The sequence below is a fragment of the Equus caballus genome, chromosome 19 (assembly GCF_041296265.1).
Source record: "Equus caballus isolate H_3958 breed thoroughbred chromosome 19, TB-T2T, whole genome shotgun sequence".
NCBI lineage: Eukaryota > Metazoa > Chordata > Mammalia > Perissodactyla > Equidae > Equus > Equus caballus.
In genome coordinates this window covers 44,187,172-44,206,277 of record NC_091702.1, presented here as the reverse complement: position 1 = coordinate 44,206,277, position 19,106 = coordinate 44,187,172, and the positions used below count along the sequence as shown (strand labels likewise).

General features: G+C 36.8%; 1 protein-coding gene across 2 annotated transcripts in view; it reads right to left on the bottom strand.

The window, feature by feature from the left end:
- The window catches only part of LMLN (leishmanolysin like peptidase), a 75,195-nt gene that overhangs the window by 48,422 nt on the left and 7,667 nt on the right, over positions 1-19,106 (bottom strand). For both annotated transcript variants that reach the window (XM_023623595.2, XM_003363371.5), the window contains exons 2-6: positions 12,880-12,977; positions 12,181-12,211; positions 11,208-11,290; positions 10,618-10,735; positions 1,637-1,815 (exon numbers count right to left, since the gene is read on the bottom strand). In XM_023623595.2, the coding sequence (XP_023479363.1) occupies positions 1,637-1,815; positions 10,618-10,735; positions 11,208-11,290; positions 12,181-12,211; positions 12,880-12,977 (509 nt within the window). The remainder of the gene's footprint in view (positions 1-1,636; positions 1,816-10,617; positions 10,736-11,207; positions 11,291-12,180; positions 12,212-12,879; positions 12,978-19,106) is intronic.

The following is a 19,106-nucleotide window of genomic DNA, read 5'->3' as shown; positions in this document are numbered from 1 at the left end:
AATGAAACTGAAATGCACTTCTGGGCTAGGGGATTCTCATTTGTGTGATGGCTCCTATGCTGGAAGCTCTTACTAGTAGACAACTCGATACTTTAAGCACTTTCAGCATTATCAGATGCTGAAAGGAGATGAACTAATCTAGACTCATTTCAACACAAGATTTTATATCCCTCCCTCAACTCCCCAGGGAAGCCATTATGCTCCTAATATATAAGGTTCACTTTAACATCTTTTATTTTAAAAAAGTAAAAGCTCATTGTAAAAATGTATATATCCAACAATATAGAAATGTATAAATTCCCTGTTTTACAACCTACTCCCACTAAATTCCATTATCAGAGGTAACTCCTACCAACAATTTGGGGTGCTTTATTTTTAGGGTGACCAGCTATCCTGGTTTGCCCAGGACTGAGGGTTTTCCCAGGATTTGGGACTTTCAGTGCTAAAACAGGGTAGTCCTGGGCAAACTGGGATGGTTGGTAATCCTCCTTCTGACTTTTTCCTTTTAAGTACATACATAAATTTTTTAAACAAATATGGAATCATATTATGTACACTATTTTACAATGTTCTTTTGACATTCAACAGTATATTCAAAATGACTTGCAGGTGTGTGTGCGTGCGATTCGTATAGTTTAGTTGAAATTAGAGCACTACTGTTATGAAGGTCTGTTTCTCAAAGACATCTACTTTAAGAAAGTATCTCATTTTATCAAGTAACAATCATTCAGCACTTCAAACACCACATTTCCTTGATACTGAGACACCATTAATTATAAAATATCATAAATTCAATAACAGCTTCCCAGGAAAAAAGAAACACTCCATTAAATATATATATTCTTTTTACTAAAGAATATAAACAAGAATATATATATTGTTTTTACTGAATAGTACATATATATCTGCAAAAACATATAGCACTTTCTTCTTGAGTAATATACTCAATATTTGACTCTAAGCTTTTTCAACATTCAAAAGCTAGATTTTTTAGTAGATTTTATGGATGAACAATTACATAGTATCATGGTAACAGACTGCTTTTCATAATCCATAATGCGGATTCTGATCTCCTTACCACCTTCAGGATTGACGGTATAATTCTTTCCTTTGTTCTGCCTACTTCATTCAACAAATAATTTCATTTTTTTCCTTAAGTGAATTACGTAGCAATAGAAGTGAAATAGCTTTTTAAAGGCAGCTAATCTTTTGACAGATAGATGAATGTTCGGGACCTCAGCAATGGTCCTTACATACAAATTTAAGTGATAATTTAGCTAAGTGAAGGACATATCAAATGATATGACAATGAGATGAACACATTTTTAACATCTTACAGTTTTAGCACAGAAAGACTAAAATTAAAGTCCAGATTGTTTCCTAGAGAGGTATTCGCTTCCAAAGAAAGTTCTCTTGACAGACTTTTTCTTTGGAGTTGGTGATGACATTACCACATGAATAACAGTCCCACCACCTGACTCCTCCCACCTGACTGCCCATTCAGGATGTTTCTGACTACTGGAGGCAATCTGGCAAATGCGAATTTCCTGTACATATTCTAAACACTTACAATATGGTCTGTTATAACATGTTCCCATATTAGATCTTGGGAAATAAGTCTCAGGGGAAAGTTTACCTGTCCATTTTTGCTTCCTGCTGGCAATAGGCTGCATAAGAGATGATGTTTTCATGGCTGCACCTCTCAGTGGCCAGAGCACCAACATAAAGAACAAAGTCTGCATCCAGGATGCCCTCTTGGTCTTGCACACCCACTGCTTCACAGGGCCACTTACCCCCACGGCAGACCCTGCATTGCTGCACCCATGAGAGGCAACAGAAAATCAGACCAGAGACAAGGTTAGCTGTAGGGATTTTTAATTTAAAGTGAATCCAGACTCTAAATACATATGATTTAACTTTTATTTATTATCCATTAACTTTTATCAAAATCCATACCTCCCTCTACTCAGTTCTTATTTCTAATTTTGAATTTCTTTTCCTAAAATTTCCACTTTACATAAAATGATCATAAATCTATAATCTTAATTAAAACAACTGCTATTTACAAAGGGCAATAGGATGCAACTGCAAAGGATTCTAAAAAGAAATAGAAAAGGTTTTAAACCCTTAAACTAGGTGAAAGTTACAAGGTGCCTCCTAGTACATATTTGTTTGTGCAACTTCCTGTGAATCTATAGTTATTTAGAAATTAATAAAAAACTTTTTATCTAATGGAAATATATTTCCTATTATAAAGTAATCCAGGTATCTTGTTAAAAATTCAAATAATTCAAAAGTATGTAAGGTAAAGTTAAAGTCATCTGATAGTATTACCCTTGTTTCTAGTTTTCTAAGCAATTCTTACTTTGCTCTTGTAATATCTGCTTTTTAGAGGACTTATTCTAAGTTCCTAAACAATCATAATCTCCAAATTATAAATAGAGAAATCCGTAAATTGTGATCTTTTAGGTGTGATGCTTGTAGAGAGAAAACAGAAATCTCCATTTCATTACATTGTTTACTCTAGCTTCTCTAACCCATGTATTCATAATTTTTAAATTCAATTACTTTAACCTATTAACAGTTGGCATTACAAAAAGTTGTGATTTTTAAGCATTGTCTTCCATGATCACTCATTTATTTAAAAAAAAAAAATCAGGACCTGCAAGAAGACAAGTAGGAAGCAGAATTTGGAAATGCCAAGAAAATTAAAAGTAAACAAAAAATACTTTAGGAAAAAAAAATGTGTCTTAAAATGTCTCTAAATGTTTTGTGAAAAGAGGCAGATATGTGATTGTCAACAAAGAAGAGGCATAAACTGCAAGAGAAGCAAAACGTTTATTTGGGGGTCTTAGGAATTGCAATTCAGGAGACATAGATTTGAGAGGAAACTCAAATGCACTCTGAAGAGGACAAAAGAGGCAGGGATTTATAAAGGCAAAACCCACAGGTGTTTCCCCCTTCACCAGGAAGGCTCATCTTTGGGAAGTCATGTCCCATTATGGGGGGAAGTGAGATGCTCAATCATCAGTAGGAGTAAGGTAGTCAGAGGCTTTGGCCACATCTGAGCAATAATGATGCAATCAGGAAACTGAGTCTTAGGCATAGTTTGACAGTTCCAAGGCATCAATGATGGTTTTGTTCAATGGTCATCAATGGATAGGTTTGCTGAATAGTCTTGAGTCTTTAAGTGACCACGACCTTGATGTTTTGAGTAGCTGTGTGACAGCGAGAAACGCACAGCATGTGACAGTTTAAAAATGATCAGATCAGAATTATCACAAGTAAAACAAGATGTAAAGTGGATCTGAGGATTGCCCCTAAACGGGCAGAAAGCAAATTTGAATCTGAAAACTTGAAATTTAACCAACCTGCAGTAAAGCTAGAGCGGCCCTCAAGGGATTTAGCTAGTTTGAAAAGCTCAGTGGTCTCAGATTCAGCTTGACTAGAGGTATTAATCCAGGAGGTGCAACAGGAGGTGTTGGTAATAGCACAGGCTCATCCTTGGGTGGTAAGGAGACAGTCTAAGGCTATTCCGTCTTCAAACACTACTTGGGCTAGGGTGTCTAAGGACCTTTGTTGTGCCCTATTAGTTCTTGCCACAGAGCAAATAATTCTGTTGACAGCTCTTGTGAGGTTTCACATCATAACCTTCAGATCTTTGGTTCTAACTCCTGTCCAAGATCCCAAAATTCTCACCTGAATACCCAGTGAGAAGGTCACATCCCTGACTACAGCCACAACTATTATCCTCATATTCAGAGGGGTCTTCATCAGGATAATCATCTACAATAGAGTGCCCTTTTCTTTCGGCTATTCTAGTAGACCCTAGTTGTCCAGAGATTAGCTTGAGTACAGTGAAAGGAGTGGTTAAGTGTCCCAGGAGGTAAGTTCCTCCCATTCTCCAGCTATCTAGGCATTCAAATGCCCATGGAGAACCTTCTTGGTCACAGATGAAAATGTAGCTCCAGGGTATGCAAAGGGAGCCAGTGACATTAGAGGGTTCCAAGGATGTACTGGTAGACACTTCTCAAGGGATACAGGTGAACCAGGGATCTGTCCTAGGGAGTTCTCCAATGCTCCCATTAAGTTAACAGATCTCAAATAGGGTGAATAGAGGAAGTAGCAACATCAAGTATGCCCAGCAAAGGGGTGTTGAACAGTTGAATTTGGGCCTGGAGCTATAGAGACCCTGGATATAAGAGTTAGAGGAAAGAAGAACGAACTTGAGAAGGCACATCAGTATTGGTGTAGAAGACAGATCTCTATTTTGGTAGAAGGTGGACAGGCAGAAGAGAGTCAGGGAGAAGCAAGGAGGGGGTCCTGAGATAAGGTGGACAGGTTCTATCTGGTAGGCAATAGTGGTGGGGGGCCGGTCAAGGGTGACAGTATAACTGGGAACATTAGAAAAATTGTAGGGGCCAGCCCCGTGGCCGAGTGGTTAAGTTCATGTGCTCTGCTTCCCGCGGCCCAGGGTTTCACCGGTTCCGATTCTGGGCGCAGACATGGCACCACTCGTCAGGCCACGTCGAGGCGGCATCCCATGTGCCACAACTAGAAGGACCTACAACTAAAAATACACAACTATGTGCTGGGGGGATTTGGGGAGAAAAAAGCAGAGAAAAAAAAAAAGAAGAAGAAGAAGATTGGCAACAGTTGTCAGCTCAGGTGCCAATCTTTAAAAAAAAAGAAAAATTGTATATAGTTATGATTATGGAATCATTATTCTTTGCAAAACGATGCAGTAGGGGAATAGTGACATACCCAACATTCAGACTAGTTCCAAGAGGAGGCTAAAGACTGAGAAAATTATATTATAGCCTTGCTTTTCCAGGAATGAGAGACTGGGGAAGTAAGGAGGAGGAGGAATCTAAGGGTCAGTAGCAAAAAGGAAGATGTTTCGCCACCAGTAGAATTCCCACAGTCTGTAAAAGGGAAAAGAACATTAAAATTCCAGCAAAAAAAGGAATGCCAAAAAGTTTGGCTAACTCAGGGATGGATACTGGCCTGGTTCAGATACTTGGGACAGTTGTCTACTCCCGATGTCATCTGCTTCTCATCTGGGTGGAAAGCAGCCTATGATAACTTTAATTTGAGGTCTCCAGTGGGTTGAGAAGTCCAATCAGGTGAGGGTGACTTTTTAAGATGAGAAACATGAATCCATGAGTCAACGACCCCAAGTTTAGCTGTATAAGGACTGGTCAACAATACATGGTATGGCCTTTTCCATTGTGATTGTAAGGCATCCTTGTGATGATGTCTTTTCCAGTTGACAAAATCTGGTTGAAAATTGTGGTGGCATATTTCTTCATCTCCAGGGAGTGTGCTGTGAAAGGACTGTTCTTCTAGGGTAGTATTATCCTTAAGAGTCTTACTGAGTTCCTTGCGGTAGGTCAAGATATCTCCTTTATGCAAGACAGGCTCATATAGTCCTTGATCTAATCTCATAGGTCATCCTGTGATGACTTCAAATGGGGATAGTTTGTGCTTTCCAAAAGGTATAGACCTAAGGTTGAGCAATACCAAAGGCAGGGCTTTTGGCCATGGGATATTAAAAGAGTCTATGAATTTGGCCAATTGAGTTTTTATGATCCTATTAGTTCTTTCAACAAGACCAGAAGATTTGGAGTGATAGGCATAATGAAATTGGTGCAGGGTAGGCCAAATTTTGCTACAGATTGTACCATTTGGCTTGTAAAATTATTTCCTTGATTGCTGTTGAAGCTCTGAGGTAAAATCCATTCTAGAAGAATTTTACTTACAGTACGAGCTGTTGCCCTGCAATATGGGAATGCTTCAGTCCAATGGGAAAACATGCATACCATCACTAAAACATATTTATATCCTTGAAATGGTGGCAGTTGGATGAAATCCAATTGTTATGTTTCAAAGAGTCCAGAAGGTAAAGGGAAGTGGTCCATGGAACTGTGGATAGGCTTTCCAGGGTTATGTTTAGGACATATATGGCATCTTTGATAAACCTTCGAAGCCATTTTAGGTGATAGTTTCCAATAATATTGTTTTCCCCAAAGTAGCATCTTCTCAATATTCCAATGAGTTAAATCACGAACATAGCTTAGAATACGTTCCTGGAGGCGATCAGGGAGGACAGGATGGCCATTAGGACTGTACCATATATTTTTTTTCTTTCAAATGTGCAACCCTGCTCTGTCCATTTTTTTCCTTTCCTGTTTAGGAGCAAAATGTTGCACTTCCATAAGTTTATTTTTTAAATCTCTGACAAGATTGAGGGGTAATTTTGGTTTTAGGGTGAATTCCAAAAGAGGTTTGTAATCTCGAAGGGCTGTGTTTTTTGCTGTTGAATCACCAAAATGATTACCTTCACTTCCCTCCATATTTACCTAGAATGTCCAGGAATCTTTATCACTGCTAAAGATCTTGGTTTCTGAATGGCATCCAAAAGATTTAACACATAGAAACTATTTTTTTATTCTTTGACGTATAGAGGTCAAGAATCCTCTTTGTTTGCAAAGCATGCCAAAATCATGAGTTACCCCCAAAGCATATCTGCTGTCTGTATAGATATTGGCTGTTTTCCCTTCAGCCAGACAACAGGCTTGGGTTAGGGCCACAAGTTCAACTTGCTGTGCAGAGGTAGCCACTGGCAAAGGACAGCCTCTATTGTTTCCGTTAAAGACAGAGCTACACATCTTGCCTTATATTTACCAGTTTCATCTTTCAGATAAGACCTGTCAGTAAACCAGACTACGTCAGCATTTTCAACTGGGGCCTCTTGTAAGTCTCGTCTGGGGACCAGTAATTGGTCTGTCAAGGTAAGACAGTCGTGAGGTGTGTCATCAGAAGGCAATGGAAGGAGGGTAGCAGGATTGAGGGAATGAAAGTAAGAGTAAAGTTTGGTGAGGACAGAAGCAGCTCACAGGAGGTCAGTCAGCTGGCAGCAAGGTATTGAGTATGATGAGAATTAAGAAGGGCTTCCAAAGTGGGGTACATAAATGGTCAGAGGAGAGCCCATGACAGTTTCTTTGGCAGTTCTAAGAGAAGCTGCAGTTGCAGCAATGGCTCTCATGCAGGGAGGTAGTCCCTCAGACACAGGGTCTAATTGTTGGCTGCAGTGGTCAATTGGTCTACGTTTTCCTCCATGTTCAGGACACCCAGTGTCCTTCCTTCTCATGAACAAAAATGAAAAGGGCTATTTGTAGTTAGGATGTCCTAAGTCTGGGGTGTCAAGCAGACCCTGCTTAATTGTCTCAAAGGCATTTTGATTTTCTTCTATCCAGTTGAGATGTTCTGGCTGGTCAACCTTAAAGGAAGCGTGTAAGGGTTCAGCCATCATTGAGAAGTAGGGGATTCAGTTTCTACAATAACTAGCCAATCCTAAAAGTCCCCTCAATTGTCTTTTGGACTGGGGAACAGGGAAAGAAAGGATTCCTTTAATTCTATCTGGGTCAAGCATTAACCCTTGGTTAGATATCAAATGTTCCAAAATTTAACTTGAAGCTGATTAAACTACAGCTTCTCTTTTGAAACTTTATGTCCTTTAGAAACAAGTTCCCTTAAGAGATGTAGTCCATCTACACCAGATGCTTCCTTTGATTGTGAGCAAAGGAGGAGGTCATCCACATATTATAATAAAGTATTTTCTGAAAAGGTTACATCTGCTATATCTACCTTTAAAATCTAAAAGAAGTAGGTCGGGCTTTCAGTATAGCCTTGGGGTATGACTGTCTATGTGTATTGTTGTCCATCCTAAGCAAAGACAAATAAAAATTGGCTACCAGGATCTATGGGAATGCTGAAGAAGGTACTGCAAAGGTTTATGACCATATGACCATAAAGAACTTGCTATTTGGAGGAATAGCAGACAGTAAGATATGAAGATTAGGGACAACAGGATGGCTGGGTATTACAATGTTATGGATGGCTCTTAAGTCTTGTACAAATCTCCATCCTCTTCCATGAGGTTTACATACAGGTAAGATGGGTGTATGACAAGAACTTGTAAGGGAATGATGAGCCCTTGTTTTAGATACTCTTCAATTATAGGCTTAATGCCTTTAATTGCTTCAGCATGCAAAGGGTGCTGCTTAATATTAGCTAAGGTCTTATTTGGATCCACCTCAACTTTCATCACAATGGGAGAGTGAATACAGGCAACGTCTGTAAAGCTTTTTGACCAGAGGCAGCCAGGAACAGAGTCTAAGATAGGATTCTCTTGCTTTTTGATTTGAGTGGATAAGACAAGAATGGAAAGACAGTCTTATCATTTATTGAAGGGTCAGAATTATCTACTGAAGAACAGTTAGGTCTCTAAAGTCTCTTAAAACAAGAAATATTTTCCCCTTTGGAGAGAAAGAAATATGGGAATTAACAGCTTGCAAGGAAACAACCTTTTTGTTGTTTCATTTGGAGGCCTTGAGACCAGTTAAAATAAGCTTCTCACTCAATTGTTTGGTTTGATAGCCTTTTTCCAGTTGAGTGCGCAAGTAAACCAATTTAGGAATTTCAAAGGAGCACATTTAGGCCAGCGAAACCTCAAAATTTCCAGGGTAATGTGAGTCCATTGGGACACAAATCTACATGCAGAAAGTCCATATTCTTTAAACAAAAATTCAGCAGGAGACCCAGAGTGCCCATCAGCAGTTGCCTTAGAGAATGAACTTCCCATTTGTAAGCACTTACCAAAAAAAGAAAGGCCCAACAAAAGGAACAGAAGTTCCTCAACAAAAGGAACAAAGATGTCTTAAAAAAAGCCAGCAACAAAGAACATCTAAATAAAGATCTGAACCTCTACCAAAAAGGGCGGGAGGTTCAGGCCCAGGAGGACTCACCACCGGAAGCCGGAGCCGCCAGGAGGAGACAACAGAGCACAAAAGACTCTTTGCAGTTGCCTTGCTCGTGTCCACACAGCGGCGCCGGAATCGGAGGTCAGTCGCTCTGGATCCCACTTTTGACACCACATAATGTCAATGAATAAGAGGCATAAACTGCAAGAGAAGCAAAATGTTTACTTGGGGTCTTAGGATTTGCAATTTGGGAGATATAGATTTGAGTAGAAACTCAAACAGAAACTCTTCAGTCTGAGGAGGACAAAAGAGGCGGGATTTATAAAGGCAAAACCCACAAGCTTACATAAGTTGTTCTGAACAAGCAATGATTGGTTCTGGCAAGGAACAAGCTGATTTGCCAGTATGTGATTGGTCCCTGAGTTGTATCTTAGCAGACGGTCCATTCTTGGAAGAGGAAATGCTCCAGGATATGGCTTCTGAGGTCAGGCAAAGTTCAAAAGTTCAGTTAACATCTGGTTGCAGATGCTGTATAGGTGCATAAGCCCACTTCCTTAATGGCCTCCCAGCTTCATTTTAGAAGATTTGACATATGTTACTCCATTTCGTTATCATCGTCTACATAATTAACAAGTTGTTTTAATTTTTAAATGTGTCCCTAAAACTGTTTATACTCTCAAGAAATTTGATAAGTGAAAGCTGAGTAAGTTAGTTGTATTAGTGCCAATACAGAGGATTCTAAAAGCCTTTACTGAGCTTCAAATACCTTAAGAAAAAATTATAAAGTAAACATCATCTAAACATATGCTTGATTTTGGTTACAAAGTTAATGTTCAGCAATGTATTCATTTTCCATAAGTAATGAGAGAATACAGTTTAAGAGAGAAAAACAGCTATAGCAGTAATCATATTTTCCAAGGTACATGTATAATAAATTGGTTTTCTGGTATTTGTATTTTAAATTTTTTATCTTTTTTCTAATATAAGTAAGGTATGCTTAATATGAAAAATCAGAACATAACAAAAATATTATACTTACCAAAGAAAAGACTCACCAAAGAAAAGCCCCTCATAATCCAACTCTTAAAGAAAACGATTAACACTCTGCTATGTGTTCAGATTTTTAAATATGTGTACCTCTAGATTGTTTCATAATGTATTATTGTATGAATGTATATACTCTTTATTTTTTATTTATGTTTTTATCTCAGCTTTATTGAAAAATTGAATAATTGAATGCAATTTTTAAATAAAATAGGCTAACTACACATACTGATTTGAAACTTTTTTAAATTTAAGAGCTTAAATATCTTTCCAAAGTCAGTATATAGAGGTCTACTTCATTTTTAACAGCTGCATAGCATTCCATTATATGGTTATACCATAATTTGACTAATACTAACAAAGGCACATTTATAGTTTTGCAAAGAATATTGTTTAACATGTATTACATAGTTATAAGTATTTTTATGAAATGTATTTCTAGGTTGGGTTGAAGCATACACATGTTTTATTTTAGGAGATAATCTCATATTGCCCTTCAAAAATACTGGGGTATATACCTGCTAAAAAATGTTTTGGATGACAAAGATAAAGTTCTAAGCTGAAATGATTCGACAACTCCAGAGATAAATTGAAAAAAGAAAAAAAAAATGGAAGAAAATATCATTAAATTCATTTCAAAACCAATGAAAGAATAAACTCAGCATACCTAACTGTGATTACTTTTGGTAGAAGAATGAAGCTTCTGAATTTAAGTCTGTAAAAACTTCCCGGTGACACTCGCAGATTCAAAATCTCCCCTAAGTTTATCCTAAAGAGTAAAAGCATTGCTAAGAGGAGGGGGAATTACCTGGAGGTGCTCCTCAGGTACTATAACTGGGCCACATTTTGTGTGCTCTGCACATTCTCCAGTACAGTATCTATGGGGATCATTATCCTTCCGTAGGTATTGGTTTGTTGCACATTGTCTTCAGTTCGTTGGTACATCAAAGTTTAATTACCAAAAAAAAACAAGGAAAGAATAGTTCACAGCATTTTAAAACATTGTAAAAAATTAGTAGCTGCTACATAAGTTCATTAATAATGGTTACTATTTTAGTTAGAAAAGTGGACTAAGAAAGAATTTTGGTTCCGTGGGAAATCCTTCCGATCTGGGTTTTCAGATTTCAATTACTTCATAAAACCAATAATGTAGACACATGAAGGAGGGAGGAAGGGGATGTAGGGAACAGGGACAACTACACCCTAGGAAGCCTCATAATGGAAAATCAGGGAAAGAATGATTACCCAACAGATGCTTTTTTGTTCTTTTTAAATATCTTGCAGTTTAGTCTTATTAAAATATTCCAGCATAAATTTCATAATTTACCATACTGGTAGAATGGGGAGGGCAGAGCACTAAACGACTGAAGAAAATAACCTGTGTTTAATGTGACATACCTGCTAAGTAAGATTGTGCCCGCAGGTCTACGAACCTGAAAAGTCTTCTCTAAATAAGAAATAGCTTGTGGAAAAAGTTTATTCTAAATAAAAGTTGAAAAAAAACCAAACCAGTCAGAATTATAGTCAAAGGATAAATTATATTTAAAACAAGTAAGCATAGGATATTAAGGACTGAGGAGAAAAATGGGAAAAGCTTACAATTCTGGAATATAGATACTAGTTAGTCAAAGGTTGTGTGGCAAGGGCTGGGGAGAGAGTGAGTCTAGGAGCAAAGGAATTTCCTCATTTTCTAGTTGAGTTTGAAGAAAGAACACAAGGTGGAAATTTCCTTCCCTGTCCCCATTTAAATGGAATATTAGAAAACATAAACCTCAACTATTAATCTAAATTACTTTAAATTTGAGACTGATTTAGACGATTCCAACATTAAGGTGGTTTATGTTAAGAAAATCTTATGTTTACAAGATCTACTTTAACCCCACCAACTTCTGTGGACCATAATGAATTGACTTAATGTGTGTCTGTGACTCTGTAACAGTTAAAAAACTAATGAGGTTGGCGCCTCTATAAACAACTTTGGCATATCATACTATCAGGTCAATTAATCTTCAAGAGAATGAGAATTTCTCCCAGAATGGTGTTCCCAATGTATTTCAAAAATCATTTTTTTCACCCTATCCTCAGCATGCCTTGCTCCCCCAAAACTTGAGAACAAGAAAATGAGAAAACTGATTTAATATCAAATTATAAAATAGGAGGACTAATTTAATATCAACTATGAACAGTTTTGGTGAGTGCATCACAAAGACACCTTTGTTGAAATGATAAATACATTCACTACCAACACTTTTTATTTAGTCATTCACAAAACAGTCATGTATATATTTTTCTTTATTGAAGCAGAATTTACATACAATAAAATGTACCCATTTTAAGTATCCAATTCAAGCCATGAGTATTTATTACATACCGTTACAAGGTATCTTTTCTCAGGGAGCAACCTGAAAATGATGATATAAAACATAAGAATTGCCATGCTGGGGCAGAGCACTGCCTCATTTGTTCAGAATGCATTGGCAGAGCCCCAAGGAATGCTTTGTGGATGCATGCAATATCAGTCCCCCCAAATCTCAATTTACCTCAGTGAGCATCTGAGAGTTTACCGTGTGCCAAAGCAAAACGTTAGGCATGATCAAATGCTATCTTATTCACTTGGGAAGTTAAGGATAGGGAAAGACATCAGCTACTCCTAATAGCTCTTCATAAACTACTACAGATTCATAATTTATCTATTTTCTGGACTCCTCTTACACTAAATAAAAATTAGTCTATATCATCTCTCTGATTAATTTTGTAAATGTTCTTATTATTGTATATGTTAGTACTTATTTTTCCTCCAAGTACTTATCGAGGAGGTGCCTTCCAGGTCTATTATTGACCACAATCCAAGTAGATCCCCATTTGTTCTGTTTAAATTACTCATGGTGTATAGATTTTAATCATATCCCATGGCCTTCATCTTTCCAGACTAAAAAGCATTTTTAGCTTAATTCTATCTGGAAGGTGCATTAGCACCTAGTTCTATCTATGGAACTTCAGGTAACAGATAAAAATATCTTTAATAGTTTGATTCTTAATAAAAAAGATGACAAAATAATGGTACACTTACTCTTCAATACTTTTATCATAGACAGTCTTGATTCTTAAATGTTCATCAACATCTCTTTTTACAACATGATTTGCTTTAAGATGGACCTTATTTATGACCTGAAAAAAAGGAATAGATTTGAAAATTTTAAAAAAACTTGTAGAGGTTAGCCAGTAGAGATCCCAAATTAAAATTAAAATAAATTTCAAGTATAATACCCAGGAAAAAAAATAAAAGAATTAAATAAATGCAGAGATAATCCATGTTCATGGATACGAAGGCTCAATATTGTCAAGATGTCAGTTCTTCCCAAGTTGATCTCTAGATTCAATGTAACCCCAATCAAAATCCCAGCAAGTTACACTGTGGATATCAACAAACTGATTCAAGAGTTTTTATGGAGAGGCAGAAGACTCAGAATAGCCAGCACAATATTGAAGGAGAAGAGCAAAGTGGGAGGACTGACACTACCTGGCTTCAGGATTTACTATACAGCTACAGTAATCAAGACAGTGTGGCACTGATAAAAGAAGAGACAAATGGATCAATGGAACAGAACAGAGAGCCCAGAAATAGACCCCCATAAATACAGTCAACTGATCTTTTACAAAGGAGCAAAGGCAATACAATGGAGTGAACATAGTCTTTTCAACAAATGGTGCTGGAACAACTGGACATCCACATGGGAAAAAAAATTAATCTAGAGACAGATCTTACATCCTTCACAAAAATTAACTCAAAAGGGACTATAGACCTAAATGTAAAATGCAAAACTATAAAACACTTAGAAGATGCCATAGGAGAAAACCTAGATGACCTTGGGTATGGCAATGACTTTTTAGATACAACACTAAAGGCAAGATCCATAAATGAAATAATTGCTAAGTTCAACTTTATTAAAATTTAAAAATTCTGCTCTATGAAAGATAACACTAAGAGAATAAGAAGACAAGCCACAGACTGGGAGGATATATTTGCAAAAGACACATCTGACAAAAGACTATTATCCAAAATACACAAAGAACTCCTAAAACTCAACAATAATAAAATGAACAACCCAATTAAAAAAATGGGCAAAAGATGTGAACAGACACCTCACCAAAAAAGATACACAGATGTCAAATAAACAAATGAGAGATGCTCCACATTATATGTTATCAGGGAAATGCAAATTAAAACGAGATATCCCTACACATCTATTAGAACGGCCAAAATCTGGAAAACAAACACCAAATGCTGCCAACAACATGGAGCAACAGAAACTCTCATTCATTGTTGGTGGGAATGCAAAATGGTACAGCCACTTTGGAAGAAAGTTTGGCAGTTTCTTACAAAACTAAACATCTTCTTACCATAACAACCCAACAATTGTGCATTTTCGTATTTACTCAAACGACTTAAAAACTTACATCCATGCAAAATCCTGTACCAGGATGTTTATAGTGGCTTTATTCATATTGCTATAGTTTGAATGCTAATGAATAAATAAACTGTGGTACATCCAAACAATGAAATATTATTCAGAGGTAAAAAGATGAGCTATCAAACTATGAAAAGACATGGAGGAACCTTAAATGCATATTGCTAAGTGAAAGAAGCCAACCTTAAAAGGCTACAGACTCTATGATTCCAGCTATATGACATTGTGGAAAAGGCAAAACTATGGACACAGTAAAAAGATCAGTGTTTGACAGGGGTTGAGAGTGGGGGTGAACAGGTGGAGCACAGAGGATTTCTAGGGCAGTGAAAATGCCCTGTGTGATACTATAATGATGGATGCATATCATTATACATTTGTCCAAACCCACAGAATGTACAATACCAAGAGTGGACCCTAATGTAAACTATGAACTTTGGGTAATTATGATGTGTCAATGTAGGTTCATCAGTTGTAACAAATGTACCACTCTGGTTGGGGATGTTGATAATGGGGGAGTCTATGCATGTGAAGGGGGAACAGAGTATTTGGGAAATCTTTGTACCTTCTTCTTAATTCTGTGGTGAATCTAAAACTGCTCTAAAAAACAGTCATTAATTTAAAAAAAAAAGGAGACTAGAAGACAGTGGAACAAAAAGTTAAAGTGCTAAAAGAAAGATGTTCAACACTGTCAATCTCCAATGAAATTACCCTTCAAAAATGAAGAGGACATAAAGATATTTCAGAGAGATGAAAATGGAGAGAATTCATCACCAGCAGACCTGCACTACAGGAAATACTAAAGAAAGTTCTTCATGGTCACGGAAATGACACTAGACGGTAACTTGAATCTTGTCTTAGTCCAGGCTGCTATAATACAATACTATAAACTAGGTAGCTTTTAGACAACAGAAATTTATTTCTCACAGTTCTGGAGGCTGGCAAGTCCAAGATCAAGACGCCAGAAGATTGGATGTCTGGTGAAAGCCCTCTTCTTGTTTCATAAGGCCATATTCTCACTGTGTCCCTCTGGCAGAAAGGGCAAATGAGCTCTCTGGGATCTCTTTCTTAAGGGTATTAGTCAAATTCACGAGGGCTCTGCCCTCATGACCTAATCACCTACCAAAGACCCCACCTCCTGACCATCACACTGGGAATTTGGATTTCAACATAAGAATTTGCAGGGGACACAAATTTTCAGTCTATACCAGATCTGTAGGAAACAGCAAGGACGACTGGAAATGGTAAACATGTGAGTAAATACAAAAACTATTGTGCAGAAAAGAGTTAACATGGCAGGTCTAAGACTGCTATCTTTAGAAAAGCCTGCTTGCAAGTTTGACCTTTTGCTGGTCTGGGAACTTGAACACTAAACAGTTCCCTATGCTGATATAAAACTTCCCTAAGTGATAAGGAAGGTTCATTGTGTCTAAACTGTTAATAGAAACAATATAGTTTATGTTGCACGCTTTACTTCTTAGATTCTGGAATTGTAGTGACTGAAATTGTGCCTCATGACCAACCTCAAATTAAAAATCCAGGTCTCCTAGGCTCAGATGAACTTCCAACAGACAACATTTTGTGCTTCTTGTTACAAGTTACCGCTGAAGGAATTAAGCATGTCCTATGGAATTCCACTAGGGGAGAACTCTCGCAGGCTTGTGCCTGGTTTCCTCCAGTCTTTGCTGTATGAGCCTTTTCTCTTTGCTGATTGTGCATTGTATCCTTTCATTGTAATAAATCTTAGCTGTCAGTACGACTATATGCTGAGTCCTGTGACTTCTTCTAGTAAATCACCAAACTTGAGGTGGTCTTGGAGACCCTCAACACAATTATGCACATATTTCTTTTCTTCTTTTTATTTCTTTAGAGACATTAAAGAGATTCTTTAGTTTAAAGCTAAACTTACAGAATTGTAATTGTGAGGTTTATAATAAATGTAGAAGTAATATATCTTAAAACAATAACAAAAGGACCAGGGTGTAAATGAAACTATACTGTTGAAAAGTTTCTATATTTAAGATGAATATTAACTTTAAGTGGATGTCATAAATACAAGATACATATTATAATCACTACAGCAAACATTCAAAAATATATTGTGTTTTATTGTAGGTTAATTATATCTCACTTTAAAAAATAAAGCAATTCCTCCTTCAACAGAGGAATTAGAATACTAAAGGAAGAACAGAGGAAACAAAAAAATAGTCAAGTGAAACAAAGAGAAAACAAATACAGTCATGCATCACAACTATGGGGATACGTTTTGAGAAATCATTAGCCTATTTCTTCATTGTTCGAACATCATAGAGCATACTTGCACAAACCTAGATGGCATAGCCTACTACACCAAGGCTATATGGTACTAATCTTATGAGGCCATTGTCTAAATCATTGACCAAAATGTCATTATGCGGCACATGACTGTAGCTAAATTGCAGACCTAAATCCACCCATGTCAATAATCACATTAAATGTAAACATTAAATGCAAATGGACTGAATATTCCCATTAAAAAGCAAAGATTGTCAGACTAGATAACAGCTAGATCCAACTATATGCTATTTACAAGAAACCCATTTTAACTATACAGACAGAGAGAGGTTGAAAGTATAAGGATGGAAAAAGATATATCACGTAAACATTAATCAAAAGAAAACCAGAGTGGCTATATTAGTATTAGAAGAAGTATATTTCAAAACAAGGAGTATTACCAGAGATAAAGAGAGGGACAGTCTATAATGCTAAATGGGTCAATTTGCCAAGAAAACATAATATCTAAAATGTGTAAACACCTAACAGCAGAGCTTCAAAACACATGAAGTGAAAACTGAAAACTGAAAGGAGAAACAGATAAATTTACAGTTACAGCTGGAGGCTTCAACTCTCCTATCTCAGTAATCAACACAAGTAGACAGAAAATCAGTAAGGATATAGGAGACCTGAGTAGTTCTATAGCTAACTTGACCTAACTGACATTTATAGAACACTTACCCCAACAAGAGCAGAATGTACATTCTTCTCAAGTACACATGGAACATTCACCTAGATAGATCACATTTTTGGCTAAAACAAACCTTAAGAAATATTTTAAAAATGAAATCATACAAAGGACATTTTCATCCATAACAAAATTAAACTAGAATGCAATTACAGAAAGATAACTGGGAAATGCCCTAACATTTGAAAATCAAACAACAAACTTCTAAATAACGCTTAGGTTGAAGAAGAAGTCACAGGGAGATTAGAAAATATTTTGAATGGAATGAAAATAAAATTATGACAAATTAATATTTGTGGGATGCAGCTAAGGCAATGTTTAGAGGGAAATTTATAACTTTAAATACATTAGGGAAAAAATCTCAAATTAATGATCTAAACTTCCATCTTAAGAAACTAGAAAAAGAAGAGCAAATTATACTCAAAGAAAGCAGAAGAAATGAAATTATAAAGATCAGAAATCAGTTAAATGGAAAACAAAAACAGAGAAAAATCAATGAAACTAAGAGTTGATTCTTTGAGAATACAATTGATAAACTTTTAAGCAGAGTGACAGAGAGAGAGGACACCAATTACAGACATATCTCGTTTTATTGTGCTTTGTAGATATTGTGTTTTTTAGAAATTGATGGTTTGTGACAATCCTGTAGGGAGCAAGTCTATTAGTGCCATTTTTCTAAAAGCATTTGCTCACTTCATGTCTCTGTGTCACATTTTGATAATTCTCAAAATATTTAAAACTTTTTCATATTATTATATTTGTTATGGTGATCTATAATCAGTGATCTTTGATGTTACCATTGTAATTGTTTTGGAGGTGCCACAAACTGCACCCAAAAAAGATGGCAAATAATCAATAAATGTTGTGTATATTCTGACTGCTCCACCACTGGTCATTCCTCCATCTCTCTCCCTCTCCTCAGGCCTCCCTGTTCCTTGAGACACAACAATATTGACATTAAGCCAGTTAGTAACCCTACAATGGCCTCTAAGTGTTCAAGTGAAAAGAGTTGCAGGTCTGTCACTTTAAATCAAAAGCTAAAAATGATTAAGCCTAGTGAGTAATGCATGTCAAAAGCAAGATATGCTGAAAACCAAGATAGGCCGAAAGGTAGGCCTCTTGCACCAAACAGTTAGCCAAGCTGTAAATGCAAAGGAAAAGTTCTTCAAGAAAATTAAAAGTGATACTCCAGCAAATACATGATAAGAAAGTGGAACAGCCTTATTGCTGATATGGAAAAAGTTTTAGTGGTCTAGATAGAAGATCAAACCAGCCACCACATTCCTTTAAGCCAAAGTCTAACCCAGAGCAAGGCCCTAATTCTTTTCAATTCTATGAAGGCTGAGAAAGGTAAGGAAGCTGCAGAAGAAAAGTTTGAAGCTAGCAGAAGTTGGTTCACGAGGCATAAGGAAAGAAGCCATTTCCACAACATAAAAGAGCAAGGTGAAGGAGCAAGCATTGATGTAGAAGCTGCAGCAAGTTATCCAGAAGATCTAACCAAGATAATTAATGAAGGTGGCTACGCCAAATAACAGATCATCAATGTAGATAAAACAGCCTTATATCAGAAGGAGATGCCATTTAGGACTTTCATAGCTGGAGAAGAAAAGTCAAGGTCTGGTTTCTTAGCTTCAAAGGACAGGCTGACTCTTTTGTTAGGGCCTAATGCAGTTCGTGACTTTAAGTTGAAGCCAATACTCACTTATCCTTCTAAAAATCCGAGGGCCCTTAAGAATTATGCTAAATATACTTTGCCTGTGCTCTGTAAATGGAACAACAAAGCCTGGATGACAGCACATCTGTTACAACATGGTTTACTGAATATTTTAA